This window comes from Meles meles, chromosome 8 (assembly GCF_922984935.1).
Source record: "Meles meles chromosome 8, mMelMel3.1 paternal haplotype, whole genome shotgun sequence".
Classification (NCBI taxonomy): domain Eukaryota; kingdom Metazoa; phylum Chordata; class Mammalia; order Carnivora; family Mustelidae; genus Meles; species Meles meles.
Window position 1 is genome coordinate 4,304,849 of NC_060073.1, and position 15,082 is coordinate 4,319,930.

At 57.1% G+C, this 15,082-nt stretch overlaps 2 protein-coding genes across 3 annotated transcripts in view; one reads left to right on the forward strand and one right to left on the reverse strand.

Annotated features, from left to right (window-relative positions):
- TESMIN (testis expressed metallothionein like protein) overlaps nucleotides 1-2,821 on the forward strand; it is a 38,411-nt gene extending 35,590 nt beyond the window's left edge. Inside the window, exon 10 of one of the 2 annotated variants that reach the window (XR_006820041.1) lies at nucleotides 1,328-1,462. Coding sequence is in view for 1 of the 2 variants with exons in the window: in XM_046016716.1 (XP_045872672.1) it covers nucleotides 1,328-1,520 (193 nt within the window). In the remaining variant the exon portion in view is untranslated. Of the gene's footprint in view, nucleotides 1-1,327 lie in introns of both variants that reach the window. The other variant, XM_046016716.1, reaches the window with a different exon arrangement.
- A 5,853-nt stretch (nucleotides 2,822-8,674) lies between these two features.
- Nucleotides 8,675-14,771, reverse strand: GAL (galanin and GMAP prepropeptide). The gene is made up of 6 exons (XM_046016810.1): nucleotides 14,575-14,771; nucleotides 14,291-14,371; nucleotides 13,586-13,640; nucleotides 10,645-10,731; nucleotides 10,199-10,276; nucleotides 8,675-8,946 (listed from the first exon to the last, which is right to left on the reverse strand). The coding sequence occupies exons 2-6, from the start codon at nucleotides 14,369-14,371 to the stop codon at nucleotides 8,867-8,869; spliced, it is 381 nt and encodes a 126-aa protein (XP_045872766.1). The 5' UTR covers nucleotides 14,575-14,771; the 3' UTR covers nucleotides 8,675-8,866.
- Nucleotides 14,772-15,082: the final 311 nt, after the last annotated feature.

Genomic DNA, 15,082 nt, shown 5'->3' on the forward strand with positions numbered 1-15,082 from the left:
CCACCCGCGGCTTCCGCGGGGCCCCCACCACCGAGACCGCTCTGTGCTGTCTGTCCTCACGGACAGAGCTACCCGTGTTGTGGACAAGCAAAGGTTCCTGCGGGGATCGCCCACGGGCCAGTGCTCCCGGGCGGCGAGGCCATGATCTCTGTACCTGACCGGCTGCTGGCCGTGTGGGGAGACAGCCTGCCCGCCGTGCTCCTTCCTACGGGGGCGGTGAAGGACCTCATACTAGGTGGGTAGCGCCCCACTGAGCTGGGCTGAGGCCATATTATAACCCCAGCAGATCTCAAAGGTTGGCTGATAATTTTACTATGTATTAGACTAGGTTTATCCACTTAAAAATATACCTTTCAATTCAATGCCTTGAATGCTCTCATGATAAAGTACCAGATGTCACGAACTCATATCATTTTGCAAAGCCGAGTTCTTGCTTATTTGGTCAAAGACCTCAGAGGTACTCGTCCCTGGGCGTGCAGGGGTCTTCACCAGTAAAAATCCACCGAACACGGCCTCATGGTCTGTGAACGGGGGAGCAGAGATGTTCTCTCGTGGCTCCAGACGCTGTGTGTCTGGCCCGGTGTGATGGAGGCTCCGGAGGTCGGAGTCTGGCCTCCAGGCGTTAGGGGTCTTCCCGGTCGGCCTGGTTCGTTCATCTTGAACAAGTCATTGCTTGTTGTCTGCACTGAGAGATTCTCACCCATCTCAACCCCCGTGTCTGTTCACATCCTCCAACATTTGCCAGCACTTGGGGAAGTTTTCCTGAATTCCTGCTGTCTGAGCGTGATGTGGGCAGCCGGGGAGCGAAGGCACAGTTGCCCCTTGAGCTCAGAGGGGGCCTGGCAGGTCCTGCACGGCAGAGTCCTGCTGTTCAGGGGGCTCTCGGCGGGGGGGGAGGGCGTGCCGACAGCGTCCCTCCACGGGGGCGAGTCCTCGGGGTGGTTGGCCTCCGGGAGCTCAGGTGCACCCAGGGCCAGAGCTGGGAGCAGACTGCCCGGCGCTTCTTTAGGGCCTTGTCTTACCCGAGAGGCCTGCCTCTACCCCGCCCGGGCCCCGGGTTGGACGCTGTCGCCCCGGAGCCCCTGCAGGTGGCAGGGGATCTCCTCCGGACCATCCTCAGACCCTGCAGTACAGGGGAGTCGAGAAGTGGACGGGTTACCCCTAAAAGCAAAATGCTGTGTATCGTCAAGTTTTCCGGTACGAGGAAGCTGGCGTTAGACTTCACCGGTGACCCGCTTTAAATCCCGTGACCAGGACGTCCCTTTATATATAAGGAACTTAAAGCGTGGCGCGGGGGACAGGCCTGTGACTGTTCTGTTCCTGCCAGGCGCTCGCCCTCGTGCATCTCCTGGGAGGTGGTGGAAGCCGCGTGCGCCTGCCTGCTGGCCCAGGGCGAAGAGGCCGAGAAGGCGCGCTGCCCCGACGGCCTGGCGGAGCAGATGATCCTGGAGGAGTTCGGGCGGTGCCTGTCGCAGATTCTCAGCATCGAGTTCAAGTCCAAAGGCCTGAAGCTTGAGTAGCGTTAGTGTGGTGACGGCCAGGCGCGTAGGTCTTGTTTCAATGTTTTGAGGGAAACGGATGCGTAGTCTAGAAAGGTTGTCAGAGGGACATGAGGCCGGGCCGGGTCAGCGGCCGTGTCACTAAGGTCAGGCTTTCCCTCTGCATCCGGGGGCCAGGGGGATCTACTCAGAGTCTTGGTGAGGGTCTCGGTGAGGGTCTCAGTGATCACAGACCCCCTTTTGGAGGAAGTGCGGGACGCAGCTCACGGTGGCCATCTGGCCCCAGGGACGGAGCGGCTCCCCGCGACTCTGGGAGCCCCGTCCGCACGCACCACGGTGGGGGCGCCGGCAGGCTCTGGGGAAGCAACAGCCCGTCCCCACGCTTTCACCCTGTCTTGGAAATTTTCCTCTGGAGGCTTCTCCTCCTAAAAACCCGTAATGATTTTTCACTAAAAGTATTTTGAAATGAATTCTCCAGATGGGCTGCTAACATACAACTTAAAATCTCCAGAAAAGTGCAGAAAACCTTGAGGAATTCCCAAGTGCGGACGTTTTCCCAGAGTCCCACAAATTCTCCACTGCCCTCGGGCCACCCTGAAACACGGGCAGTGGGCTCATGCTTGTGACTGCAAATGATCTCGGTTCTTGTGTGTTTTCATTTGAGTGAGGGAAAGCTCTATGGTTCAATTAATTTCTCCCTAATTACCGTTCTAATATTATTATTGTTGGTTAAAATAACTAGTTTGCATAAACCAGCAGGTAAGATTAGTTATTTAGTTGACTCTCTTTTGGTTCTATTGAAAAAGCAAAGAGGATTGAAAATTTCAAACGTCTTCCGTTGTTGTAATTAACTTAGTAGCGGAAACGTGTTGGTCACGTGTCCGTGTCTAGGATGAGCCCCGGCCCCTTCCAGCCCGTTTAGAGAGCTCGCTCCCGAGCGCAGCGTGGTCAGCACGGAGCCCCGCGGCCGCTGGCGTTTCTTAGAGCTGTGTTTGGAACAGTAAATTCTGACGGAGACCCACGGAGGGGAAGAAAAACACTTAATTCTTCACCATTTCAATCCCCCTTTGGCTCCTTCGGATAGAGATTCGTGGTGGCAAGCCGGAGGCAGAGCCCCGCGGTCTGCCAGGCTGGGTGTCCTGTTGCCCGGGGTGCTTTGGGTCCCGTGTGCACCTGCCGGAGGAGCCCCGTCCACATCACTCCGGGGCTGGGGGGGGTCCTGAAACAGGGCTTCGGGACCCCGTCCTGGAAGGCGGCCGTCCCTCTGTGCCTCTCCTGAGACCTGCCGGTGGTAATGTCTGCAGACCATGCAGGGAACTTAAAATTTTCTGGGAGCCACATTTTAAAAAGTGAAAAGGAGTAGGCGAAATTTATTTTGACTATCCTTTCTCTACTGTCGTTTCAACATGGAATCAAATAAACATGATGGAGATAGTCTGTGTTCTATGTATCAGACCTTTGGAAACCGGCGCGCGTTTTCCACCCACATCTCAGCACACACCGGGAGCTGCAGGGCGCCGGTGTGGAGGGAGGCAAAGGGAACGCCGTTCTCCAGAACTGTTCCGAGCCAAGAGCTGCCCAGAAAGGCCCTGAAGCCAGGCGTGCCCCACCTGCAGAGCCCGGAGAATGTCCTGGCCAAGGAGGATGGTGAGCATCCACCTGGGGTTGGGGACCCGGTGTGACCCCAGAGCTGCCTGGAGCCCAGGCTCACGTGGGGCGAGGGACCTGCGGGCCTGGGCCGGGAGACTGATACTGAGCCGAAGCCTGAAAATTAGGGAAAGGGCACAACCCCTGGAGAGTCTCTCGCCAGGGAGAATTTCGTAAGCCCATACAGCTTGGAGGAAATTCAGTGTGAGAAGGGAAGGCCGAGTAGGGCTGGGTATCAAGCCAGTGCGTATGCCCAGAGGTGGCGGCTACACAGACGACTAAACAGAGAAAACAGCTCTTCTGTTGCTGGCGAAGAGCCAATGCCATTTGAAAACTGCATAAAACGAAACACAGCATGTCCCCACTTCGGGCTGTAGCTGTGCAAAGTGACTCTCTCTGCCCAGCCACCTCTGTGATCGGGGCGAGACGGTTGGGTTTTCGGGGCTGGGGTCTGGTTTGGTTTTTCCCCAAACGCAGCTTAGCTTAAACCTTGCCCTTTCAAGACTCTGAGAGAAAGTCCTAACACATGACGTGCTGAAAGAAAGCTGCTTGTCCCCTCAGGACACTTTGTCGCCACACGTGGCATTTCCCCTCCGCCCAGCAATCTCCATTTCTCGGACACCGGCGGGATGTCCTGTTACTCCTTCCGTAGGTCCCGGCACCGACCGTCTGGAGTCAGTGTCGGAGGAGTCCCCGGGGGAGGGCTCGGTCCCCCCAGACCGCCCCCACCCTCGCACGCCAGTTGCCAGTACTGGGCCCCGGGGGAGGCCGCACACTTCCGTCTGACTTGGCTGCCGCTGGAGGTCCCCAGGGCCCCTCTTCGAGTCTGCGGCTTCGCTCTAACTGCTCACAGAGCTCGGGGGGACACTTGGCCTACTATTACCGATGGATCGTAAAGGCTGTTAAGGGATGATAGGAAGAGCTGGATGAGAAGGCCACAGGGCAAGGTTTGGGAGCACACTCTGTCCCCGGGAAGCTGGGGTTCCACCGTCCTGGCAGGTGACCGTCACCAGCCCAGAGACTCGGAACCCCGTGTTGTCAGGCTATGCATGGTCCCTTCATGTCAGAGACACAAACCAGTATCCGCTCGATCTCCAGCCCCTTTCCCTTCCCCGGAGCATGTGACTGGGTCTTTCTGGTGACCAGCCCCCAGCCAGTCCCCTCATTAGAATGAAAGGCACTCCGGCCACCCAAGAAATTACAAGGGTTTTAAGAGCCCCGTCAGGAACCAGTGCGGAGACCAAATCCGTATTTCTATGCTACACATGCTGGAAATGTTCTCCTCAGTCAACCAGGAGCTTGTAAACAATGCAGAAAACCTGGGGACCTATGAGTCATCCTGAAGAGAGAACCTTCTGCTGCCCCGAAAACATCAGCGGGAGCCTGTCTGTCGTCCTTCTCTTGGCGCCGAAGCTCTTCCTCCCCTACACAGCCCTGCGCTAGTCACCTGAAGTTCTGCCGACCTCCGGTGGGGACGCGGCTGAAAACCACGACAGACACGTTGATGCACAAGCTGGGCTAGAGCCAGGTTTAGGGAAAGGAAGATGGAAGTTCCTTCTCAGATAAAGATGGTGCCCGGGGCATCAGTTTGGGGAAAAGAAGAACCACTGGAGGAAGGGGCGGCGCCTTCCGTGGGCGCTGTCCCTGCACAGGCCCCTGGGCACCCGTGGGCGGAGTTACGTGGGACACCAGCATCCCCCGCTGTGATGTTCTGGAGCTTGGCCCTTCCCTGACGACGTATGATGTCATTTTCAGGTGCTTGCTTGCCTTCTGTGTACCCTTTCTAGTGAGGTGTCTGTCCAGGCCTTTTGCCCATCTTTTAATGGGGTTGTTCACTTTCCCGTTGCCGAGTTTTAGGAGTCCTTTGTATATTTTGGATAACAGTCCTTTATCAGATCTCTATTTTGCAAATATTTTCTCCTAGTCAGGGCCTCTTCTTCTCATTCTCTCAATAGTGGCTTTTGCAGAGCAGAAGTCTCCAATTTTAATGATGTCCAGCTCATCCAGTCATCCAGTCATCCTCTTACAGATCATGACTTCGGTGTATATAAAAAGTCCCTGCCATGCTCAGTCATCTAGATTTTCTATGTTATAGGAGTTTTATAGGGTTGGATTTTACATTTGTGTAGATGGTCTATTTTGAGTTAATTTTTGTGACATGTGTAAGGTCTGTGTCCGGATTCCTTTTTTTTTTTTTTTGGTCACATGTGGATGTCCAGCCGTTCCAACAGCTTTTCTTGGAAAAAACTGTTTTTGCTCCATTGTGTTGCCTTTGTTCCTCTGTCAAAGATCAGTTCACAGTGTTTGTGGACGTCTGCTTCTGGGCTCTGTGTTTCATTCCCTTGATCTGTTCATCCGTTCTTTTGCCAAGACCACGCGGCCCTAATTATAGCTTTACGGTAAGTCTTAAACTCAAGTAGTTGTGAGTCCCTCAGCTTTGTTCTTTTTTTTTTTTTTTTTTTAAAGATTTTATTCATTTATTTGACAGAGAGAGATACAAGCAGGCAGAGAGGCAGGCAGAGAGAGTGAGAGGGAAGCAGGCTCCCTGCCGAGCAGAGAGCCCGATGCGGGACTCGATCCCAGGACCCTGAGATCATGACCTGAGCCGAAGGCAGCGGCCTAAACCACTGAGCCACCCAGGCGCCCCAGCTTTGTTCTTTTTTTTGAAATATTGTGTTGGATATTCTAGGTCATTTGCCTCTCCATATCAACCTTGGAATCTGTTTTGTCCACAAAATAACTTTTAGAGGTTTTAATTGGGGTTGCATTGATTCTATAGGTCAAGCTGGGAAGAATGGACATTTCGAGAATATTGAGTTTTCATATCCATGAACATGGGATATTTCTCCAGTTCTTTAGCTCTTCTTTGATTTCTGTCATCAGAGTTTGTGGTTTTCCCATGTGGTTCTTGTACAGGTTTTGTATGTGTTTCATTTTGGGGGTGCTAACATAAATGATATATTTTTAATTTCAAACTTCACTTGTCCTTTGGTGTTATATAGGAACTCAATTAACTTTTGGGTTTTTTCTTAAAAGATTTGTTTATTATTTGAGAGAGAGAGAGAGAGCAGGGGGGAAGGGGTGACATAGCGGGAAGAGAGACTCTCAAGCAGGCTCCCCGCTGAGCAGGGAGCCCATCATGGGGCTTGATCCCCTGACCTTGAGATCATGACCTGAGCTGAAACCAAGAGTCGGTCACCCAGGGTGCCTGACTGAGGTGGGTTAAGCCTCTGCCTTCGGCTCAGGTCATGATCTCAGGGTCCTGGGATCAAGGCCCGCATAGGGCTCTCTGCTCGGCGGGGAGCCTGCATCCCCCCCCTCTCTCTGCCTGCCTCTCTGCCTACTTGTGATTTCTGTCTGTCAAATAAATAAATAAAATCTTAAAAAAAAAAAAAAAGTCGGTCACCCAACCAACTGAGCCACCCAGGCTCCATAAAAGCGATTAGCTTTTGTATATTGACCTTTCATCTTGCAACCTCGCTATGATTGCTTTTTGGTTCCAGGAGTTTTATAATTTTTTAAAAGATTCTATTTATTTATTTGACAGAGAGATCACAAGCAGGCAGAGAGGGAGACAGGTGGGTCGGGAAAGCAGGCTCCCTGCTGAGCAGAGAGCCTGATGCAGGACTCGATCCCAGGACCCTGGGATCATGACCCGAGCCAAAGGCAGAGGCCCAACCCACTGAGCCACCCAGGCGCCCTGTTGTTATTGTTGATTTTGTTTCCTTACAGACAGTCATGTCATCTGCAAACAAAGAGAGTTTTATTTCTTCCTTCCCAATCCATATGCCTTTTCTTTCCTTGTCTTCTGGCATTAGCTAGGATTTCAAGTACAAGGTCCCCAAGAATGGGAGAAGACATCCTTGCTTTGTTCCTGATCTTAGCAGGAAAGCTTTTGTTTTTTTTATTATTAAGTATGATGTTAGCTATAGGGTTTTTGGTAGATGTTCCATATCAAGCTGAGGAAGCTGCCCTCTACCCCTTGTTTGCTGAAAATTACCATCAATGTTAGATTTTGCCAGATGCTTTTTCTGGATACAGAAAGAGCTCCATAGATACACTGACTGATATGATCATGTGATTTTTCCTCTTTAGCCTGTTGATGTGATGATTACATTAAATGATTTTTTTTTTTTTATTTATTTGACAGAGAGAAATCACAAGCAGGCAGAGAGGCAGGCAGAGAGAGAGGAGGAAGCAGACTCCCTGTGGAGCAGAGAGCCCGATGCGGGGCTCGATCCCAGGACCCTGAGATCATGACCTGAGCCGAAGGCAGCGGCTTAACCCACTGAGCCACCCAGGCGCCCCCTACATTAAATGATTTTTGAATGTTGAGCCAGACTTACATACCTGGGTTAAATTCCACTTGGTCATGGTGTATAATTCTTTTTATATGCTATTGGATTTGATTTGCTAATATTTCATGTCTATGTTTATGAGAGATACTGGCCTGTGATTTTCTTATAATGTCTCTGGTTTGGGTACGAAGATAATGCTGGCTTCCTAGAATGAGTCAGTGTATGTTCCCCCTGCCTCTGTCTTTGGGAAGGGATTGTAGAGTTGGAATAATGTTTTCCTTAAATATTTGGTAGAATTCACTTGTGAACATATCAGAGTCCTAAAATATATTTCAATAGCTTAAAAAACTAAACTTTTCCTTTTGAGATCATTGTAGAGTCACGGGTACTTGTAATCAATGATACGGAGAGAGGCTGCACAGCCTTCCTCCAGTTCCCCCAATGCTAACCTCTTGCAGAACTTCAGCACCATATCACGACCAGGATCCTGACATTGATACGGTCAAGACGCAGGACGTTTCTAACACTTCGGGGAACCCCGAGCCGCACCCACTGTCCTCCTTTCCCCATCCCTTGCGAGCCACTGTCCTAGTCTCCCTTCCTATACTTCCGTCATTTCTGGAATGCCATATAGATGGAATCATAGTATGTAACTTTCTAGGATTTTGTTCACTCAGAAGAATTCTCCGGCCGGCCGTCTGGGTTGGTGCACGTCTCAAGGGTCTGGCGCTCTTTCTTGCTGGGTGGTAGGTGTGTGGTGGGGATGCATGGCCGCTCAGCCACTCCCCCACTGAAGGGCATCTGGCTGTTTCCAGTTTTTTTGCTGTTATAAAGCTTCTGTGAACATTTGTGTGCAGGCTGTTGTGTGAAGGTGAGTTTTCATTCATCTGGGTTAGATGCTCAGGAGTGTAATTGCTGGGTTGAATGGTAGCTACATGTTTCATTTTTAAAGAAACTGCCAGTCAAACGCAGCCACGAGGGGGGAGTCCGTCACCAACACAAGCAAAACAGAGATCACACCCAAAGACCCAGAGAGGAAACAGGTCCGTGGCTGCTCACAGAGGACTGAGTTACGCCCACAGATGGCATCTGGGACTGCTCTGCAGGGTGGGATGCGGGTTTAAGACTTCCGTCCGCTGCACGTGATTATAATCAAGCCGCACGCACCTGCTAACTTTCACTGGGGACAGTGGGGACAGACAGACACATGGAAGGAAAGGACAACCGAAAGCCATTGCTATTTTTTATTCTGCTGCTCAAAAGAATGACCAAAAGGGGGAGAAAGTCTTAACAACAAAACCCTAACGACACAGCATCAGAGCAGAGGGGACAGGACTGGTCACTCCATGTAAGTTGGCACAGGATTTTCCATCGGGTCCAAGTCTGACCGTAGGCGCCGGGGCACAGAGGAGCCCAGCGTCGTCAGGGCTGCTGCTCGTCCTCTGCAGAGACCGCGGGCGGCAGGCCGGGCAGGTCGGGCAGGTCCTCCAGGGCCCCGGCCTCTGCAACGGGGGAATGCACTTAGCAGAGCCCTGACGTCAGTGCCAGGGACGGTGACAGCCCCTGGCACACACGCCAGAGCCCCTGAGCTCGCCCCCCCAAGGGTCTCTGAGGATCAGCCCCGAAATCGAGAGCAACCCTTCCTGTGTCTGACTCCTGATGACTCAAGTCATCAACTTACGATGCGTTTGGAACTACCAGGAGTAAATTCCTGCTTGAGTAATAGAAACCGGAATCTCCAAGTGAAAGAAGTTCCATATTACAAAGTTCAAAACAGCAAACCAAGAGCAAGAACCGGGAGACTGGATCTGCCCCTCGTGGGAAATGTCCGCGGTAGCTTCCCCAGCAGAGAGCTCGCCGCAGGCTGGGCAGGGCTCCGACCCAGTGAACCTGCTGTGGGTTTTGAGATCTCCCAGTCCTGCACAGTCTCCGTCCCCACGGATGGCTCCAAGGAAGAAGCCACAGGCCTCCGGCCTCCTCCCTCCCACACCACCCTCCGCTCCTTCCACCAAGGCGGCAGGTCCAGCCAGCAAAGCGCAGGGATCAAAACCGAACCCAAGGATTAGTCTCGGCTCTGCCAAACACAAAAATTGTGAAGTGCAAACCTCGTCAAACAGATGTCTCTCCTGAAGAATCCCAGCGCCCCCTCCCCCGCCTCCCCTGTCCCCATTTCCCCGTGCTCCGTTCCCAGGGCACTGCGGCCTCCGTCCCGACCTCTCTCTGTGGCCCAGATGACAAGCACCGGGCAGAGGTGCTGGGTGGAAACGGGCCCGCCGGGAGGCCTCGCCGTGTACGTGTCCACGGAAGACACCAGGTCTAGGATAGAGGCTGTGCGACAGGCGTGCGGCCCACTCTGCAGGAAGCCGCCAGCAGCCCGTCTGCATGCGGGTTAGCGGACCATGCTTTCCAGTCCCGGTGTACGATGGCCTACGGGGAACTGTGGCCCGAAAACGTCCGGCACTTGTTACCCTGCCAGGAGGAACGGCTCCAGCGGAGGGAGTGGGATGGGGACCCTCTCTCTCCCCGGTTCCCCTGCGGCTCTGAGGACCCTTTCCAGGGCCAGTGCTGGGCCGGCCACAACCCCCGCCCCTCGGCCGCCCTCCCACCCAGCAGTGGCGACTTGAGGAATGGGAGTGGAGGGCTGGTTACTTCCCAGGAGAATCCAGAGAATTCTACGGAATCCTTTTTTGACAGGCCTTTTATGTGGGCAGGGTTCTAAGAAGTGGAATTTAAAATTGGTAACATGTCACGTACCTTTGAGATGCAAGAAAGTCAGAAACTCTATTACGGCGCGCATAGCAGCGTTCTCGGCCGGCGACCCGGCCAAGCCTCCTAGGGAACAGAATCGGCGTCTGCCGCCTGCCGCACGGCGCTCTGGGCCTCCCAGCCCCATCGGCGGCGGCCTGGGCACCCGGAAGCCAGGGGACGGGCCCGGACCCCTCCCCAGGGCCCTGCTTAGCACAGCGGGGTGTGGGGGGTACCTGGTCAGACCAGACTCTTCTGAGGCCTTGAGCCTAGCGACTCTGCCTCTGTGGCCGCCCCGGGCCCCGACGCCGGGCCTTGGGCTCGTCCTTCCAGCAGATGGCGGACGTGGCCGGGCCAGGCTCGGGCCGGGGCGCGGGAGGTGGCAGGAGCCTGATACCCCAGCACCGTGTGTGCCCCGGAGCGGACGGGCAGTGCGGTGACCCAGGCGCGCTCACCTGGCCTCGTCTCGTCTTCAGGAGGGAGTTCCCGCTTGCCCGCGAGGCCGGCCTTCTCGTGAAGTGATCTGTGGTTGTCGATGGCGTCTGTTTGCCAACGGAATGAGAGGAAAGCAGCTGACTGTCCTCCTCCTCACTGCGGGTACACCCTCCCCTCTCCCAAAGAGAGACCCCTGCCTGCTGATAATCAGAGCATACGCACGACTGGACTGTGAGAATGATGATAATAAGTATTATTATGATATTATTAATATAATAAGAATAAGAATTTCACCACAGGGAAACCAGAGAAGCAGAAAGATCGTTCTCTGTGGAACCACGAACTCATGCCAGGGCCAGAGGCGTGGATCCCCCACAGCTGCTGGGCCTCTGCCAGAGGAAGGAGGCGAGCGAGAGGGAGCACAGCGAGCGAGAGGGAGCACGGCGCTCAGCAGGGCCGCCCAGGCCCCGGGGAGTGTGGGCAGGTGCAGCGCGGGGACTGTCACGGAGGTCGCAGAGTGCTGGCGTCTGAGCAGTGACTCTCACGGAGACCACAGGGGGTGGGGTCCGGTGTCCCCGCAAACACGGCCACTGAAGAATGAAGGTCGGACTAATCAGACTTCCTCTTCCAAGACAGCTCTGGCAGCCGTGTGGGAGGTGGACCGGAGCCAGCCAGAGACAGACTAAGACCGCGGGACAGAGGGGACAGGAAGGAGGCGAGCAGGGGGCTACGTGTGCGTGCACCTGCCTGCGCGTGCGTCTGCTCGTGCGTGTGTCAGCTGGTGTGAAAGGAGGGAATCGGGACACTTAGCCGAGCAGTCCCTCGAGAAACCCACCTGAAGGCGTGAGCCCCTAACCCAGTGGCCCGGCAGGGAGAGAAGCGGCCAATTTGGGGTGTTTCGGGGGTGAAGCAGATGAGGCCACAAGGACGGGGTCAGGGTGGCTCAGGGCTTGTGGCCGCTCTCCTGGGGGGCTGGCATCTGCAAGGCTAAGCCAAAGAACCCTGACTCCCTCTCCCCAGAGCCGGAGTTCGGGGGGACGCGCGGCCCTCAGGGGGAGAACCACGGTCCTTGCCAAGGCTCAAGTGCGGTCACACTCCCGCGGCCGCCGTCGGACCGCGTCCCGCACCGACGGACCCCGGCACCTCGCAAAAAGCGCGCCCAGGACCTCGTCTACACGTACAGCCTCTGCTGATCCAGCCTGACAGACGGAAAGCTGAGATTAGACAAGAGCTGGTTTTCTAACTCAGGATTCCCGTCTTCCAGAGGACTGTGTCTTCAGTCTTCCGAAGTTACAGACGTGTCTCTGCTAAAGGTTCCTTCTTTCTTTGGGGCCAGAAGCAGAGACGAGATGCCTTCCAAGGGGCGGAGCTCAGGGTTCCAAGGCTTCGGGAAAACGTGTGCCTTTGGAGCCCATCTGTCCCTCCTGCAGGCGAGGCCCCTCCACTCCCAGTAACAGCACCGTGTGGGGGCCCGCCTTGCCTTTGACCTGAGACCAGAGCACCCAGACGCCCTGCTGGTGGGAATGGAATGTGCCCTACGCATTTGCCTCCTTTCCTGGTGCAGAAGGCAGTAAATATATAGGGGAGGGTGTGTTTTGTTTCGTTTTAGGGTGGATGACTGTCCCCAAACCAGCCATGCCTGCAAGTTTGAAAGCTACGAGTGTGAAGGCGATTGGAAGGGAAAGTAAAAGGTCCCCCCTACCCCCCGGTGCCCTCCTTTAGGATAATTAAAATCTGCAGGTACCAGGACAGAGCGAGCACGAGCAGGAAGCAGAGGGCCGGCAAGGAACGCGAAGGCGGAGGCATCCACACTCAGCCCACAGGGCCCCAGACCTGTCCCCTTCAGGGCCTGGGCCACCTGGGGGCGTACCCTGTCTGCACACCGGCTCCCTATTTCCTGCCGCCTCCTGCCCTTACTGAGAACTGCAGCTGGTCTCCCCGCCGCCACCCTGGGGATCGCTCGGCCCACAGGGTTCTCTGCATCGTGAAAGCCCTAAAGTCACACTGTGTCCAGACAGTGTCAAATCAAGGACAGGGCGCAGAGTCCCAGTCCACCCACAGGCTGGCAAGGTCTGGGAACTGACGGCAGCGGTGAAACCCCACACCCCGCTTCTGCACGCCGGCACACTTGCATGCGCTCACGCACACGCACCCACCCCCGCCCGGGCTACTCTTCCCAGCTGCTAGACTCATGGCACCGAGGTAAGGCCCAGGGTGGTCTGGGACCCTGACGGACCATGACAAGTCAGCGACAGTGTCCTCCCATTCCACACTGCCCAGACCTGAACTTCTGAAGCAGAGAAAGTGCTAATGAGGCTGACGGTGGGACACAGGTCCCTTCTGGAAACATCCCAGGACTCGGGTCGGCTGACCCGTGTCCTCATAAGGCCCTGGTGAGGGGTGTGGGCTCCTCCTGACGTTCCGTGGGGTCAGATGCAAGTCCCTGCCCCCAGCCCCGGACCCAGACTCAGTGCCCAGTGGGACTGTCCCCTGTTCGTCACCTGACCCCACAGGTCCATGTCCCGCAGACCTTTCCCTCTCGCCACTCTCCCCCTGCCCTAGGCATTCGGGTCCTGCTCTCTGCCACACAGATCCCTGAGCAAGGAGTAAGGCTAGGAGGGACAGATGGCGGGGGGGTGGGAAGAGGTCAGAGGACCCAGGAATTTGCCCATTTGCTATGAGTGAGGGGTACGGGCTCGGAGGAGGCTGGGGGCAGGGCACGGGGAAAGGGCGCCACGGACCCATGTGGCAAGGATTTGAATCCACTGATCTCCAACCTACATGGAAATCCATCCTGCCTGCGTCTCATGGAGCCCCCCCATCGCCCTTGACCTGACTAAACCCGGACTCTCAGTGTGTCCGCGTGGGGACAGGCGGCACGGACGCCGTAAGAGCGGGATTCGCACAAACGCTCAGCGCGACAAGAGCCGGGTGGGCTCTGAGGGCCCATGTGTCACTCACGTGGACCGAGAAGGTAGCCGGCACTGTTCAGGGTCCAGCCTCTCTTCTCCTTCACCTTGAGAGGGAGAAAAGGGTCATTTCCCGAGGGTCCAAGAAGCCTCGAAGCCCACCTCTGCACAGCCTGCCCCGGTGGTCTGGGAAGCCGCTGCCCGACTCAGATCCTCACAGAATTTGCATCACAGAGTTTTCACACTCTGCCACATCATGGGCCAAGTGATGAAAACCCCGAGAGCAAGATGGGCAGGACGGGAGGCTCACCAGGCTTTCCAGGCATGACACGGGCATTTGCACGCCTGGGCCCACTTGAACTTCAGCTTTGCCCCAAATAAGCTGTATTCCACAGGAAAACAGGACTGCTTGCTTTCCCAAAGCATTCACTCTAGAGCTCAACCCCCAAACACGTGGGGCGCCCCCTTGCTTCTGAGCCCTGGTGAGGACGCGGGCGCTCAGGGCACCCGGGGGCACCGCGGCTCGCTCCCGGGGTCACTGACCCGCTGCGGGTGGAATGAAACGGGATTTGCCGGTACCGCGTCTGGTTTTCCTCGTGTGGATCCGGAGCTGGTCATGCGCTGGCAGCGGGGCCAGGCCAGGAGGATCCGGGAGCGTCTGAGCGCGACCCCCGCCCGGGGCGGCAGGACCCCGACCCCCCCGCCCGTCCCCGTCTGTGCGGCCGCCCCTTGGCGGGGACACGCGCCGCGCACTCACCGGGGACCCGAGCCCGGGGGAGGCCGAAAGGGCCGCGGCGAGGAGCAGCCCGGCGAGCAGGAGGGCGCCGCCTCCGGACATCTGCGGGGGAAGGCGCGGAGCGGCCGTGGGGCGGCGGCCGCGTCCCCGGGGCTGCCCGGGGCTGGAGCGGCCGCAGGGGCCGTGCGACGCCGCCCGCAACCGAGCCGGGACGGGGCTGCGGGACCCCGGGGACGTCCAGGGGCGGGCGAGGCGCGGGAGGAAGGGGTCCGCCGCCCGCTGGGGGCCCCCGGGGCGCGCCGTACCTTGAGCGGCGGCGGGGGTCGCGGGGCGGCGGGGTCGCGGGGCGGCGGGGGTCCCGAGGTGGCGGCGGGTCCGGGCGTCCGGTCGGGTCCGTCGGGTCTGGCCGGGCCGGGGCGCTCACCGCATGGCGCGGCCGCAGGACCACGGGGAGGCAGCGAGGCGGCGGGGCTCCCTCGACGTGTCCGCGGCCCGGGGCTGCCGCCGCTCTTTATGCGGATCGGCGGGGAGCGCGCGCCGCGTCACCGTCCCCGGCTCAGCGCCCGCCCCGCGCGCCCCCGCCCCGCGCCCCCGCCCCCGCGCGCCCCCGCCCAGCACAGCCCGAGGCCGGCGGGAGCGACCGTAGCGCGGGGGCGGCTGCGCGGTGGTCGTGAGCACCCGTGGAGGTGCGGGGGCGGCGGAGAGACCCCAAATCCCGCGGGGGAGCCCCCGGCACCCCTGCGGAGAGTTCTCGTCACCCCTGCAGCCAGCCCCCCACACCCCACAGAGAGCGCCTGTCACCCCACAGAACCC